At 30.0% G+C, this 17,238-nt stretch overlaps 3 protein-coding genes across 3 annotated transcripts; 1 reads left to right on the forward strand and 2 right to left on the reverse strand.

Moving 5' to 3' along the window:
• Window positions 1-2,094: 2,094 nt before the first annotated feature.
• LOC101246503 (E3 ubiquitin-protein ligase PUB23-like) lies at window positions 2,095-3,519 on the forward strand. Its single transcript, XM_004251047.5, has one exon. The coding sequence runs from the start codon at window positions 2,201-2,203 to the stop codon at window positions 3,413-3,415; it is 1,215 nt and encodes a 404-aa protein (XP_004251095.1). The 5' UTR covers window positions 2,095-2,200; the 3' UTR covers window positions 3,416-3,519.
• A 2,112-nt stretch (window positions 3,520-5,631) lies between these two features.
• Window positions 5,632-10,849, reverse strand: LOC101246793 (ubiquitin-like modifier-activating enzyme atg7). The gene is made up of 14 exons (XM_004251048.5): window positions 10,492-10,849; window positions 9,449-9,666; window positions 8,918-9,109; window positions 8,780-8,834; window positions 8,598-8,692; window positions 8,269-8,458; window positions 8,065-8,170; window positions 7,843-7,987; window positions 7,592-7,750; window positions 7,302-7,490; window positions 6,968-7,168; window positions 6,772-6,887; window positions 6,526-6,685; window positions 5,632-6,022 (listed from the first exon to the last, which is right to left on the reverse strand). Exons 1-14 carry the CDS (start codon window positions 10,625-10,627, stop codon window positions 5,837-5,839), a joined length of 2,148 nt encoding a protein of 715 aa, XP_004251096.1. The 5' UTR covers window positions 10,628-10,849; the 3' UTR covers window positions 5,632-5,836.
• A 1,365-nt stretch (window positions 10,850-12,214) lies between these two features.
• On the reverse strand, window positions 12,215-13,739 carry LOC101247100 (E3 ubiquitin-protein ligase PUB23). Its single transcript, XM_004251049.5, has one exon. The coding sequence runs from the start codon at window positions 13,583-13,585 to the stop codon at window positions 12,314-12,316; it is 1,272 nt and encodes a 423-aa protein (XP_004251097.1). The 5' UTR covers window positions 13,586-13,739; the 3' UTR covers window positions 12,215-12,313.
• Between the last annotated feature and the right edge of the window lie 3,499 nt (window positions 13,740-17,238).

Consider the following 17,238-nt stretch of genomic DNA (forward strand, 5'->3'; position numbering starts at 1 on the left):
TTTGATCTTTTGAAGTAGCTTAATAAATTTAATAAATCATGTTAGAAAAAATGAATCAATCAAATCCAACATACACGATTTTCATAGTACAATGGCTAGTTGTATCTATAAGGTCAATATGGACATCATATTATGAAAATCCCCGAAAAATCATATTTTATAGGATAACATTCACATATAGCAAATAAAAAATTTCATATTTGTATGTTATAGCAAAGTTTGCATAATTGTGCTCCATAGCAAACATAAAAACTGTATAATTCGCTATACATATACTATTGAAGCAAATTGTATAAAACGAAATGTATAAAACAAGAAAGAGAAAGACACTTGGGCAGAGAACTGTTTAAATTCGCAGTGTATAAAACGAATTGTATTATTATAAGTGTATAGAACAATTATATACAATTTGAATTTGTATATAATGAGAAAGAGAGAAAGACAAAAGAGACTTGACAAAGAATATACAATTGAATCGAATTGTATGAAACGAGAAAGAGAGAAATTAGATACAATTTGAAAATTGTATATAACGAGAAAGAGAGAAAGACAAAAGAAGCTGGGCAGGGGAGTATTTTTATTATATAATTATAAGTGTATAGGACGAAAATATATGTACTTGCATGTGTATATACAATTTTCTCACGCTTTATACAAACAAAAACGCAATTTATACATTTCGCTTCTGTTTGTATAAGTGAGAAAGGCGAGGGTGGCGAGCGAGATTTGGGAGAGTGGCAAGCGAGACTTGGAAGAGAGGAGAGAGAGGAACAAAAATATATGTATTTATATAATTTTCTCTGTTTTATACAATTAGAAACAATTTTTACACACTTGTGTTTGTATAAAATATGAGGAAGCGAGCGAGAGATTGGAGGAGAGTGGCGAGCGAGATATTTGGAAGAGAGGCGCCTGACAATTTTTTGCAAACGTTTGGTATGGAGCACAATTAAATCAAACCCTAGCTACTCTATTTATTTTAGGTTATTAGTTTGCTATTATATATAATTTTTTTCCGTCTTTTTATAACGTTGAAAAGTTAATATGGAAGAACCCCAAATTGGCCCATTGATTTCTGTCTGTACAACATGTGTTCACTTTGTTACATTAAAAGAAAATATATTTAAAAAATGTACTTTATAAAGTATATTATTAATTTGGTACAATTAATTAAAGATTGTACTAAAATTGGTCAAAATGTAGACATTATCTACACAAGGCAACACCGACGTCCTCCCCCCTATGTTTTAGTCAATGCCATAAGAATTAATTTAATCGATAGATGTTTTCTGTATCGTTTTGATTTTATTTTATATCTTTGAAAAGACAGTTATAAATTTTTATTTTTCGTTTGAGAGGCTAATAATATTATGTTGATAAGTTAGATTTTATCCTCTAGTAATTTTACAACCATTATCATTGTTCTAGATTATTTATAAAGAGTGAGAGGTTAATAATATTGTGTCGATCAATTAGATCTATCAACGAGAGAGAAATACTTGATGTAAATCTAAAAAGATAAATATAGGTGAAATTTGAATCATATCGATGTGACGTTCGAGACTTTTATTTTGAGAAATGAGAAACATTAAATAATTAAAAAAAATTAAATAATTATCATATAAATTGAAATAAAGTTAAAAATTAATTCAAAGATATCATGTTTGAGCTTAGGGTATAAGAAATTTTGTTGAAAACGTCATTCTCAAATAGACCCTGCAGTATGCGATTCAATATGAATTATGAACATCAAATAAAAAATTATTAAAAAAATAATTATTACACATTATTTTTGATACTATCACTTCTAAATTGAATTGAAGAAAATGTATACATGATGTTTAGCATAATTTTATCTTTGTTGACCAAAAAGGATGCAAAATATATTATATAATTCAATTTTATTTTTTCCAAAATATTGAAAAAGTCTATTAAGAGCCCCTTTCTCCTTGTCTCTCTCTCATATGAATTTTCTTTTGTTGACTTTCTCATAATTTAATAATCAACTTGCATCTAAACACGGCCCCTTATTAATTACTATATACTATACACTTACTATATATATACTTCTTCACATTCACACACATTATTATTATTATATATAATATAAACCAATAATTTCATTTGCATCTTCATTATATACATACCCTTTCTTCTTCTTTTTTTTCTTTCAAATTTGATATATTGTATAGTGGAAAATATGGAGGAAATTGATATTCCTTCTTATTTTCTATGTCCAATCTCAATGGAAGTTATGAGGGATCCAGTTACGATATTAACTGGAATAACATATGATCGACAAAATATAGAAAAATGGTTATTTTCATGCAAACACACAACTTGTCCTGTCACAAATCAAGATCTAAAATTCAAAGATCTTACTCCAAATCATAATCTACGACGTTTGATTCAATCGTGGTGCATGTTGAATTCTTCAAATGGTATCCAAAGGATGCCAACCCCGAAGCCTCAGGTTCAAAGGGCTCACGTTGTTAGAATATTGAACGAAGCACAAAAAAATCCGGATATGGAGTTAGATTGCCTTAGGAGGATCAAATCAATAGCGCGTGTAAGTGAGAGTAATAAAATGTGTCTAGAGTCAGCAGGGGTAGTTGATTTCTTGACCTCGATTGTGATGAAGAAAAAAGAAGAACCAGAGGCGAGTGATGAAGCTTTGAATATTCTTTTTCATCTAAACCCTTCTGATACTGAGTTGAAAAAGTTGATCAACTCGCATAATGATAATCAATTCTTGGATTCTTTACTTCAATTCTTGAATAATGGTCATGTTCAATCGCGAACAAACGCGATAGCCCTATTGAGATCAACCCTTAGTATGGCTGATCCAGCTCAATTAATTGGTATACAACCGGTGTATATCAAGGGTATAGTTTGTATATTAAATGACAAAGTCTCTCAACAAGCAACAAAACTAGCACTAAAGCTCCTAGTTGAATTATGTCCATGGGGAAGAAATAGAATAAAAGCAATTGAAAATGGAGCTGTATTTGCCCTAATTGAACTTCTTCTTGACACAAATGAAAGAAGGGTTTGCGAATTGATACTAACGGCTTTAGATCATCTGTGTACCTGTGCTGATGGGAGGTCGGAGTTGTTGAGACATGGTGGAGGTATAGCCATTGTTTCTAAGAAAATTCTTAGGGTTTCACATTTGGCAAGTGATAGGGGAGTGAGGATCCTTTATTCAATTTCAAAATTTTTAGCAACTTGTTATAGTACTAAAGTTCTTCAAGAGATGTTGCAAGTGGGAATTGTGTCAAAGTTGTGTTTGGTTCTTCAAGTGGATGTTAGTCCAAAGACTAAAGAGAAAGCTAAGGAAATTTTAAGGTTACATTCTAGGGTTTGGAGAGATTCTTCTTGTATTCCTCCTCATTTGCTTTCTTCTTATCCTTGAGACACAGACAATTTCTATCGTTAAATAACAAAAATTTAGATTAAAATTATTATTAAAAAAAAAGAAAATTTTATTAGCTATGAACTATTTTTGATTAGCAACGACGAAGTTTGTAGCTGATTTCTTGTTATTTTAGTAGTGTTAAAGATTTTTTTTTTTTTTTTCTTTTCATGTATATATATAGTGTACTAAGATTCAGAGTTTGTGGTATTTATCTATCGAGATACATATGTTTAGAGTGATAAAGCAACAATCATATGAATAAACAAAAAACAAAAAAATAAAATAAAATTATGTAGTTAGTTTTCTTGGCCTTCTTATAAGTATTTACTATTAAATATTGATGATTTGAATTTTATAAATTTAGAATCATTGAATAGAGATCTCAAGTACTAATATTCGAGGAGGTTTTATCCAAACTAAGCCGTTATATAAAGTCATTCACCAAAATAATATGTTTTTCTAAAATTTTACAAAATTAGTATAAACGTATTTCACAGTAATGTTTTAGGATATATTTTATTTTTTTAAAAGTTGATGATGTCAGATTGATATACGTTACTCATAATAACGTCTTACTCCTAAAACGTTACTCATAGTAACATTTTAGGAGTAAAACGTTACTGAAAATAATGTTTTAGGAGTAAAACGTTACTGAAAATAACGTTTTAAAAGTAAAACGTTACTTACAGTAGCGTATATCAACCTAATGCTGTTAGTTTTTAAAAAATAAAATATGCCCTAAAACGTTATCGTGAAATACGTTTATACTAGTTTTGTAAAATTTTAGAAAAATGTATTACTTTGGTAAATTATTTTATATAATAACTTAGTTTAGTTAAATATTCAATATTCGAGTTTGGATTTTTATAGGCTGAAGTCATAAATTCCTCTCTTTTATTTTACTTGACGTATATATATATATTTAAAATTAGATGTTTCATTTCTAAAATTTCAAAATAGATAAATTTAAAATTTTGAAATATATTTTTAGTTAAATTTTTTTAAGAGACGTGTCAAGTCAGATTAAATAATACTGTTCTAAAAAATACTTGTTCTGTCTTGGAGCTGTATTTGATCTGTCCAAAGCTTACACACCTACCCAATACATTATGGGTACACACACTTTTAATATAATAATTGAGGATACATTTATGAGACAGGGTGCAAAAATTGAATAAATAAATAAATCATTTTTTACATTTATAATAATTGAATAATAATTCATTATCTTGAAGTTTTAGCTTCCACAAACTTGAGAATTAAAGTGTAATAATTATTTTTATTAAAGACTTGGGATTAAAAAGTGATTACTAAATGCTATTTTACGTGTAAAATTTAGCTCATAAAAATATAATTTATTAATTTATTCAAATAATAAGCAAATTATGATTCAACTTCTTTATTGCTTGATACATTTTAATTCATCTCGAAATTGCTTGACTCGTTAATTTAACACTTCTACTTTCAGAGAATGGAGAATATATATGTAGATTCAAAACTCAAATTTTATGAGTTCGATTTTTAAGATTCTTAATATTAAATTCATGGTGTTCGTGATTTCAGATAAATCTAGTAGTTTTTTTCGTAGATCGGATATTTGTGCAAGAAAATTAATTAAATATATATATGTATATTAATCTGTGAACCTGACAAAATTAATTAACAATTCTAATAAAATTTTAAAACTCTTAATTCTGACTCCGCCTACGATCCGTAGCCAAAAGGTTAAATCCATCTCGGATGGCAAAAAACATTATTGCTTGGTCAATATTTCTTTTGATAATTGAGTGATTTCGTTTTCACAAAAGACTTCAATTTTTTTTTTTTAAAAAAAAAAAAATTGACTTTAACCTATTAATATAGTCAAAACCTTATTTAATAGTATCGTAAATAAAAAGTATTTTATTGAGAGAAAAAAATAGTAATATTATTGATGGTCATTCTATATATATAGAAAATAAAAATTATTTAATTGAAGAAGTATACTTTTCATACAGTTGCCATACTGACACAGATGTAGTTAGTTGGAAAATTGAATTATATTTTCCAAGATATACAAAAAAAAAAAAAAAAATACATGTAGGGTATTTTCTAATATCCCTACTTCCCGAAAATAGAGAGACTATTTCCGATAAAACCTGACACAGGTAACGCAAATCAAAGAAGATACATAAGAAAAGAGATTAAAAAAAAGCACTAGAGAAAGAAGACTGTAACAACAACAAAATAATGCGATAACTAAAACAGAAGGCCATATTTTCTAACAGAAATTTACATGTAGAAACTATCTAAAGTTTTTGAGTTCTCATAGCAGAACATAGTGGTACCTAATCAGTGCAGTTATGAAAATCCGGTCAGGTGAAACACAGACAATCAGATTGATTGTAAAAGAATGAATCTAGTTATGTTACAGCAAGGTTATATTTCTACACAGTCATCATCATCGTCGTTGTCATCATTTTCACTATCGTTATCCCAGTCAAGCGTGTAAGATCCTGCTGATTTCATGAGTTCTGTTAGTCCGGTTAGATCCTCCAGATATGTAGGATGATTGATAGCTTGAAGTATGAAGTCCATCCCTTTCGTTCGATATTCTGATACAACCTGAGCAATAAGGATTTTCATGTATATTTGTTAAGTTATGATGCTTTCGATAGTCAAGTTTGTAAAAGATACCAGGGAAAACTGAGAGTCCAACGACAACATAAAAAGGGCAGTTGGATGCACGAAACATCCCAGAGAGGCTTACACCCTCAAGGAGGTGTAGTGCAAGCAGCCTATTGAAGTATCAGTGGCTAATTCCACGGATCAAACCCTTGACTTATCAGTCACCTGGAAACAACTTTGTGTTGCTCCAAAGTCAAACGCCAACATAGTTGGGCGTTACTTAATCTAAAGTGTTTTTTTTTTTAATGATAGGCATAATATAATCTAAGTTAGTTAAAGATGTTACATTGTGTGGTGCAAGTGCAACGACTATGAATGAATGAATGGTCACATGACTCAAACATATACGCGGAGGCTACGGGTTAGGCAAGAAAATGACATCAAATTGTACAGTATAATAATAGTTCAGGATGGAATTGGTTTAAAACATTTTAACTTACCGTGCTACAACAAGCAGTGCAACAAGTTGAAGCATGACCGACAAGTGTCATCTGAGAAAACTGAGATATGGAGCCCCGAATCTGATGAGGTAGAATGCCAAGAGGTTGTTCAGTGCTGCCGTTATCATTAGAGTTTGCAAACTCAGCTTTGGCACATATTCTGCAAATGTAGTTAAAAAAGAAATGCTTAAAATGTCGGGATACAACATAATTTGCATGTATATCACAAAATAGTTAAGGATTTACCCAGAAGGATGATGCAAGACTCCAACCAAAAGTTCAACAGCAAGGGCTGATGCAATAGGAGCCAGCCCAGGACGAGTAACTGTACATTGTTGGTCCAGGGTACGGTTAGCCGTTGACTGCACCACAGAACAAAAAATGATTCATATTTGCAGATATTGCAATCGAACAATTACTATCACTTTCACAAGAATCTTACATCAATTGGTGCAACCACATCATTGCAGAAGTAACATCCCAATCGCACTGACTCTTTTTGGTTCGAAAGGGAGAGATTCTCCATACTGGCAGAGAGCTTATTCGAAGTTTCAGCTTGTGAGTTGTGTAGAGCATCCAAAGGGCCTGCTCCATGACGCATCACTAGAAAGCTATCGAAACCTAAGGCTGCAGTAATAGTGATCTGCAGAGAGAAACAAAAGACGTGTAATAATCAGGAAGAGTTAGTGAATTCAACATCACATGCAACATACTAGTCTCGGAAAAGTAAACAAAATTTCAAAGGAAAATCCACAAGAGAAATAAAGGAGGAAAACCTTGTTAGCACTAGCACAAAGTAGACTAGGAAGCCACCGACTTTCCCGTGTATCAGTTAATAGAAAGATTGCATCATGTGAGTTGATCAAATCACTCAAATGTCTGCAGTCCTGAAGTATATTACTTTCTTCTTGGCTAGACACTGGATGTCCAGGCATCGGAATAGCCATCACAACTCCTTCTGCTTCCTGTCAAGAAATTAAGGTGCATCGGCAAATGAATTTATCTTTTCTCTACATCTTAAATTATTTTATTTTGATTCTTTGAGGTCTTAATAATGGATCAATACCACTGCTGGAAATATTCGCTTGAGACTTTCAACTGCTGCAACGGCCTTAAATTTGCCACCATTTAAACAGTCATCAAGCGCATAAAGAGACTGCCTTATTGGATTAGACATTGAGACCTTACCACTGTCAACCAATGTAATTTTTCGGACACCCCATGCCTACAAAATTTAAAATGTTTAATAAGCACTTCCAATTTTTTTTTTAACACGATTATTGCTTCTATTTTTTTCCCATTTTCTTGAGCACTTACCATAAGCATTCGAGCAACTTGGCATCCGAGGGTACCTGCTCCCAGAAGGAGACATCTTGTGGAAGCCAACATTTCTAGATTCAATGACGGCAATGTCCGCCACCTCATTAGTTTCAAGTTCAAATCAGCAGCTGATACAGCTAACCTGGTAAAACATGACAGCGATACCTATAATGACCATTAAAATATTCATAGAATACAGCTGTAGATGTTTATGCATACCTCGTCGGATCCATAGTTTTAGCGAGGCTGATGCATCTCAAACCCTTCTTCCCTTTATTTAGTTCCCATCCCACAACATTGGGCATGTTCTGATGATTCCTCCCTCCTAAACAAATTCATTAGGGTGATGTAGAAGATATGACTTTCACCATTTATAAAGGAAAGCATAAATCAGAAACCAAAACCTATTACCAATAGATCTACCTTGTGAAAGAGATATTTCAGCTTCTCCAACAAGGGACAATCCAAGATCTGCAAAACCACGGTTTTCGCGGTAGCAGAAAAAGTGAATCTTTCCAAGGCCCCACCTTGAGCAGAAATAGGCAAGATAATTGCGAAGTGGCCATCCAGGATTATGTGGAAGATGACAAGGGTCATAAAAACCAAAAAGAATCTGTTAATTGTAAACAGTAAAATTATGTCAAAGACACTCCTGTACCATAAATATCACACATATGAAGAGATAACACGGAAACTATACAGCCTTTATACTAGTTAAGATTCCAAACAACATCAAGAGAAAACAGACGAACCTTTTGACCATTATTTTGGCAGGTTTCCCACTCCCTTAGATGCCTGAGAGTAGCAACTGAATTTGAACCAATAGACACCAAAAAGAATGGTATATCTGCATTCAACAAATGTTTCAGGTCCCCGAAAAAAGAAATGTCAAAACTTGAGACCTTTAAGGATTATGTGATAGTTAACTTTTCACCTGCTGTGGAGCTCTTGCTACGCCACTCATTACAAGCACTAGACACAGATTCAGCCTGTTCACCAGTACAACCAATTTGAGATAATTACATCTAAAATGTGAATGAATGAAGTAACAGATCATTCGAGAGAAAAGAACCTCTACAGAAGTGAAGCACTGGGAAGCTGGTTTCAAATTAACTAGAGTTGCAGGAGGATCAAGCACCAAAGCAGGGAACGCAAACCAATAATGAAAGCTCCACTTTTTCAAGTCTGCAAATGATATAACTAGGAATCTTAAGAGCACAGAACTGTCCTCCTCAACTTTGCCTGAGTAAATGTCATCCCATATCTGATTCGCAATAACAATTCAAAACTATCAAGGTGAGATGACACTAAAGTTCAACCTCTTCCCATGCATGATACATACTATTAAGCTACAGAATAACATAACGCAACAGAGCTTTCATACAATATGTGAATTTACCAAGGTCATCATAGCTATGCTTTCACACAATATGTGAATTTACCAAGGTCATCATAGCTATAACTTCTTCATGAAATTGAAGAAGACAAGATGTGCTATTGTTTTTCTCTTACTCTATGGCCAAAGATTAACCTATCCAAGTGTTAGCAGATATAGCTCAACATATAAGTTGCAATTTTTTGAGAAAAAAATGGTTTACTATACCTTCTTGGCTTCTGCCTTAAGTAGGCTCTGCTTATCAAGCGCATAGAAACTTTCTAACGTGTTTGTGTTGAGAAGAATGCCAGGAACAGGACACCTATTTCTATTCCCCTGACTAGCTAGAAGAGACGATGATTCTTCATCGGAATCAGCAGGCAAAGATTCAGCCAGGAGAGTCAAGTGATTTGATACTTGAGGATGCGAGCAAGGTGCATAAAAGCCTGCACAAAAACAATTCAGTCCAGCAGGAACAAACACTAAAGCCCAAAGGCTAAAATTGCAATTCCATCAAAAAGGCAATCGTTCATAAAATCGGATAAACTTCAGTAACTCTATTACGAAATAAGCCCCAAAGGGCTACAATTTCAGTCCCAACAATAATGCAAACGATTCATACACCACCAACAACTACTACACCTCAGTCCTAAATGAGTCGGGAACAGCCTATACAAGTCCTCACTGACCATGTTTCCCCGTTTAAGCTCAACTCACGTTATAATCATACCAAAACAATAAATGTACTACTAGATAACATTCAAAAACTCTAAATCTCACCCCTAAACAAAGACTGAAATAAAACCCAAAAAGATTACATTTTTATTTCTAAAAAAAATAGTAGGAAACACACTAATCCAATTATGGGGGACAAAAGAAGAAGAAAGAGCTCAAAACAATGAAAATGACAACGATATAAACTGAAACATAAACACTTACTGATTCTAAGAAAAGGGTAAACACTAAAAAGTAATAAAAAATCATAAACAAAGATCTACATTGTTGAATCCCAACAAAAGGGTAATTTATAAATAGCAAGAACAATCCATTAATCACCAAAAAGCTGCAAAAGAAGAGAGCTCAATACAGTAAACAATCACAATCAAATAAACCCAAAAAAAAAAAACACAAAATTATCGATTTTAACAAAAAGGGTTACTTTTAAATATCAAACACAATTCAACAAAATCACAAAATCTATGTAATTTACCATAACAAACAAATAGCCAACAATTTACCAAAAAAGAAGTTAAAGGGGTTTAGTATTATACCAGTAATTGGAATTGGGGATTCATCAAGACGCAATTTATTAAGCTTGAAAGAAGATAATTTATGCCAAAACCCTTCATCTACAAAACTCTGAAAAGGTGCAAATTGAAGAATTGTTCCTTTTCCAGTATCCGCCATGGATAAAACTCGACCAACAAAATCTTGAGCTTATTGAAAACCCACTAAATATGTTGTTCGTTGACCTATCTTGCTGAGAATTGAAGGGTTAATAGTTAGATATATTTGCAGAAAATAAGCAAAAAAAGATCGGAATTTTTTTTAAGGAAGAAGATGACAACTACAAGGAGAGAGGAAAAAAATTGAAGTGGCTTGATTTGCTATTTTAGCAAAGTATAGGGTGCAAATTGCAAATATAGAAACTTTTATTTTTAAATAAGTATTATTTTGGGAAATTGCACAATTACCCCTAGAATATGATCAAAATCTAAGAGAAACACCTTAACTAAACTAAAGTACTATCATTTCTAAACTTATTCTTTTTGTAATTTTATACCCCTTTTGTCTTACGTGGAACACCGTGACTCCACCCAATTGAGGCATGTGGGATAGGGTTGTGCATCGGCTAGTTCAGTTCGATTTTGAAGTTTATCGGATTGACTTATTGGTTATCGGTTTGTAGAGATGCTAACCGTTATAGAACCATTAAGATATTGGTTTATCGGTTGTTGATTTATCGATTTTTTATCGTTATAAGTTCGGTTATCGGTTTAACCGTTAAGATTTGACACAAAAGAAAAAACATTAAAAATCACTTAGAAACAAGGTGACAAACCAAATAAACCATTACTTGAGTTCACAAGTTACATCTTGCTCAAAAGCAAACACTTTTAAATTGTAGAATAATCAAGTGTTTGAGACAACCGAAAATAAAAGTAGGAAATTAAACTCCTAGTCGAGGACTTTATATACAAAATGGTATAAATATAATTATTTAATTTACTATCGGGTTATCGGTTAATCCATTAAGAAAAAACTTTAAACCGTTAAGAATCAATAACCCAATAACAAAAAAAATCAAAACCGTTATCAAAACCACTAAACTAATAACCCAATACTATAGACCAATAATTTTTTATCGATTTGGCTTATCGGTTTTGATTCGATTTTGAACAGTCGTAGTGTGGAAGATATTTGGATGGCACATGAGCCAAAAAGGTGGACAAAATTACAAAAGAAAATAAGTTCAGCGGATAATAGGACCTTAATTTAGTTAAAGTGTGTTTTTCTGATTTCAATCATAGTCTAGGAGAGTATTTGTACATTATCCCTCTTATTTTAGCAAAAATCACATTTACTATGCGATTAATAAATACAATACGTAGACAAGTATATCATTCGTATTTAATAAATATTTCTTTTGAAAACGGAATACTATTAAGAAGATGGAGTATAACCGTATAAGAGTGTAGTTGAAATTAAGAACAAACAAAAATGTGTTACAATTCCCAAGTTTGACATTTCTTAAATTTAAAACAATTATATATCTAAGATATTCTTACCAAATATCATATGAAACATTTCCTTAATATTTTCTTCCAAACTCGATCAGTAATTAAATATTTTTTTATTTTTAATTAAATGTTCGATTATAAATATTATTTTAACTGATAAAAAGCGTTTTATCATAAAGCATGAAACGATCAAATTAAATAGATTTCAAAATAAATATCATACATCAGATGCTTAAAAAAATAACTTAGCAAGTACTTTACAAATATCATTGTGATTTCCAACTTTCTATGTATACAATTTTGATTGTTTGTTTTACAATCATAAAAAATAATTTATATTGCTATAATTATACTATTCTATTGTTTTGTCAAAAGATAAAATTTGTATACATGGTGAATTACACCAAATATGTGAATGTGATCTTAATATCTCTCTTGCTTTTTTCTTCAAATGAATTTCACAATTTGCTTGCATTACCATACAAATTTTTGACACCCCCCCAACTCTCAACATCTCCAATAAAACTTCTTTTGTGGCTGAAAATTTACAAATTAAACCAAATATTTGTATTGCATTATCATCTATACTTGCACTAATTCTCAATGTCCTCTTTGTTACCAATGCAATTCCAGCTGCATGTTCCAAAAATTTTGCCCTTCCATCAGCCAAAACACACAAATTAGCCAATAGACAAAACCCTAATTCACTAACCCTTTTCTCAGGGTTGGTTAATTCGAGCTCTATGAGCTCGAATATAGCTCCTGATTCGATGATCTTAAGCTTGTTGCGTCCCCACGTACTTACGGCTATCAGCACTTGTAGGGCCGCTCTGGTTGCTTGATGGTTGTTTTTTCGTAATGCGTGCACCGTCTCCTGGAAGAATTCTGAGTCCAGTCCTGATAGAAGATTTGAAGTTGAGACCTCTATCACGTCCTTCAAGACCAACATTGCACGTGCTGTGACGACGTTACCGGGACAGATGTTTTTCGTTTCGTTTTTTAAAATCCATAAAATAGCTTTGACTAAATCATGATTATCCTTCACATGATTCTTGTGATCTTCATGTGAGGGATTCCAAATTGAATGAAAAATCCTTAAAGCTTCTTCAAGGCCAGGAATTAATAATTTCCCAATTTTGTAACTTTTTAGAATAAAACCAATAATAGCCTTAATTGCACCAACTTCCTCCATGCACTTTATATTTTTCTCATTTTCAATAACTAAATCATCCATTTTCCTTAAAGCATTAACACAAACTTGTTGATCATTATTACTATTACTATTACTATTATTTACCTGGCGAATTAATCGAAGTATATTCGATTTATCCATCGGATATTTTGGCGTTGGAATCCGGTCAACACCTTTTTCCGCGTTGACTATGCACCATGCTTGAATTAATCGTCGGATCATATGATTTGGAGTCAACAACTCGACGTCTTTAGGCAAATATTGCTTTGTCACCGGGCACGTGGCGGTCACCACCTCTTCCTCCGCCGTGTACAACCACATTTCGATACTTTCACGATCGTACGTGATCCCCGTGACCGTCGTTACCGGATCTTTCATAATTTGTAATGATATAGGACATAAAAAATATTGTGGTATATCTAGCTCTTCCATATAACCTTTTTTTTTATTTAGATACAAAAATAAAATCAAGAACCTAAGTCTATATATATAATATGAAAAGAGAGAAATAAGATATGTTCAATTTTTCATTTTTTGGTTTATGATAAAGTGGCTAATATAGTGTATGAAAGTTTGAATGAGAAGGAAGAATGAAGACTAAGAAAATTCTAGATGATATTTAATTATTAAAAAAAAACTATAGTATTATTGTTGGTGGTTTTTTTTTTTTAATTTTAAATTTGGTTTTAGTAGTCAAAAGTTGAATAGGACCAAGGAGGTTGTGGCTAATTAAATCCCCACGATAAAAATTAAATAATTTAAAAAATAGATATGAAAATCTCACATTTTTGTTGACTTTTTTTAATATTTGCCACATGGAAGATAAATCATAGTCGACATGTAAAAAAAAAAAAAGTAATTAACGGAGTGTTTGATATATTTTTTGAATGTTTTTTTTTTCTGAAATTGAAATGATAAATTGAATTTGAGTGTTTGATATATTTTTTTGTTTAATTTGAATTAACTTATTTATTTTGTTGTCCATCTAGTCTGATTTTCATATTATATTGATTATTTTAAATTGATATCGAAAAAATTAGTAATAGATTCAGTATTTATTATTCAAGATTTCTTGAATATTTTTGTGATTCTATTACAGATAAATTTAGATTCATATTAGATTTGAAAGTGCTAACTGTATTCTTGGAGATTTTTTTGTGACTTTTAAATTTAAACGGAGATTTTTTGTGACTTTTAAATTTAAATTTGTTTTGAAGATCAAGTGAAATGCACTGTCGAAAGTAATTAATTCTTGAGACTCAAATTAAACCCTTATTAAGAAAATATAATCATCACATTATCATTATAATATTTTATGGTCAATAGATCCAACATTTATGAGTTTATATATATGGATTTCAAATTAATATTATGATAATAATAATTATATTTATATACTAAATTCACGTAAATTTATAACTAATTTTCTAGATTCGTCCCAAATTTTTTAATTTAATTTTCCATATTCTTACACTTTTGGCCCGTTTGCTTTAACATGTATAAATCGTTTCATCATGTGAATAATATAAAATATAAAATATAAAATCAAAAAGTAATTAATTTCGGCTTGACTCACCGTTACTTTATTTTTTTCGAATATATGCTTTTCTACTTATTTATTTATTTTTCTTTCATTATCAATTAAAGATAGAAACAACATGTTTTTCACCATTTTGCAATGTTATTAGTATATTTTGTAGATATAAAATATATTATGTTGAAAATTGTTTTTTCTCTTGGTAAAATAGAAATAAAGTTAGAAAAAAAAATATTTACTTAAAAAATATAATATCGGGCTAAGTAATTTTTTATCAAAAGTATTCAAAATTTAATATATGTGTTAAATAATTTATAACATCTTCACATTCTATAATTTTTATATAAATAATATTATTTTTTCAAAAAAAAATAAATCCAAATACCTCTCTTATCTGCAAATTAAATATAAATTTAGTCTTTTAAGTTTATCTATGGACAATTTCAGTCAAACAAATCAAGCTTCCATTTTTGACTTAAAATGTTTGATTTTCAAAGTACTATTTTATTGATCTTTTATTATTTTTGTTTTTTTATATGAACTATTCAAAATATGAAAAACAGATCATATATTATGTTTGGTGCATTTCATCATATATTACAACTAGCATTCATTGAAAGTCAACTTAAAGCATACCTATAAATTATAATTTTAGGGAAAAAAAGAACCAAATATTTGTTTAAAAGATTTTTTTTTTAAAAAATATTAAAATACAACCATCATTGAAGAAAATTAATCAGAACCAAATATTTCAAAAATTGTTTTATATATGTATGATATTGGCAGCTGGAAAGAGACTTGTTTAGCACTAATGTCACAACACAATTTATGTATTTATTTATTTTTTTTAAAAAAAAAACTCATTTGATACTTGATTTGCGATCCGATTAATTTAAATTTGTATTAAAAAATTCTACGTGAAAGTAAAACACTCCCTACTATTTACAAAATTATATGTATGGTATCCGTTTGACAAATTTAATTTAGGATTTCGTCGATTAATATGAAATCGCACAAAAAAGTTTTCATTTTGGAGGGCATAGTGCTATCAAATACGGAATCATTTTCAACCATTTAGGAATTTACTTTAGAAATCAAGTAATCTCGAATTTCGCTAAAAAAAATCTAATTTAAAGAATAAAACGCTCCCTATTAAAGTTAATTCTGATTCTTTTTCTGAAATACTTACTTTACATCTAATTAATTCAGATTTACGCTATGAAAACAAAATATTACAAACTCAGTTTATATAATTTTTAATTACAAAGTGAGATCATCTTAAAATTATTTTTATATGACACAAACGTGGGCAATTGAACAGATTTATTGATATAAAATAATTTAGCTTAATAATATTTATCTAAAAACAAACAACATGTAAACTGGTTATTTTAAAAACAATTAATATTGGTAAAATGTCCCTACAATGAATTAATTTAAATTGTTAAAATTTAAAAGTATGATTGTTCAAATGTGAAATAAAAAATTTGTTAATCATGGTAGATTTGTATACTGCACTTTTTTATTTTTTTATTTTACGGTCCCATTATTTATACTTTTGGTGTTTAAATTGTGGAAAATATTTCAATCAGTATGATTTTTCAACAGTGAATTTTGAAAGTACAAATTCCAATTATTTGGCATACGTTAAAGCAAAGAACACATGTTTGAAAAAAAAATATAATCCACTTTTATGTCCTAATTAAATCTACGAAACAATAAATTTAAAATTCTGAATTCATAATTATCGTAATATATTTTTTAAATAAACTTATTGGTGTTTCTTTAATATAAATATTTAATCTTTGCAATAAATTGTTTGAACTTAACAAAGTAGGGCGGACGGTAGAGTTATTAATTATAAAAGAAAAAGAATAGAATATAAATGGTAAAAGAAAAAAAAACAATAATTCGATCACATCAAATTAATTTTTGCGTAAAGTTTCATCATCACGTAACAACTATTTTAGTAATACGATAAAAAAAAATTAAGTAACACTCAAAATACTTTAAAAAAATGACACAATACAATAAATAACAATTGTTAAAATAAATTGTTACTTGGAGATACTTTGATAAGATTAAAATTTATATATACTCTATCTTTTCTAAATTTTTCATATAATATACACTGAGTTTATTATTATTGTTATAAATTAAAATACACTCTCACTCCTCAGACACACAAATATTTAGGAACTAACCCCTAATGGATTAAATTTTATTTTATATTAATTTAAAAGGTGACAAAATTTTAAGAATTTACATATAATATATGAATATAATTTAAAAAAACGAAAAGAATTGCTCAATTAATAAACAACGATTCTTTATTTTAAATTCCAAAGTCTTTCTCCGCCAAATAAGACTTCTAGCACCAATTATGACCGTTACTATACCATTTTTTTTATAAAATTACAAAATAAGATAGACCAATTTTTTTTAAAAAAAATAAATAGACTATAGATTATTTTTTTTTAGGTTAAATCAATTTAATATTTGGAAACTAGACTATGACGTGTTGGTATAATATATAGTCCCAATCACT

The sequence above is a fragment of the Solanum lycopersicum genome, chromosome 11 (assembly GCF_036512215.1).
Source record: "Solanum lycopersicum chromosome 11, SLM_r2.1".
Lineage (NCBI taxonomy): Eukaryota > Viridiplantae > Streptophyta > Magnoliopsida > Solanales > Solanaceae > Solanum > Solanum lycopersicum.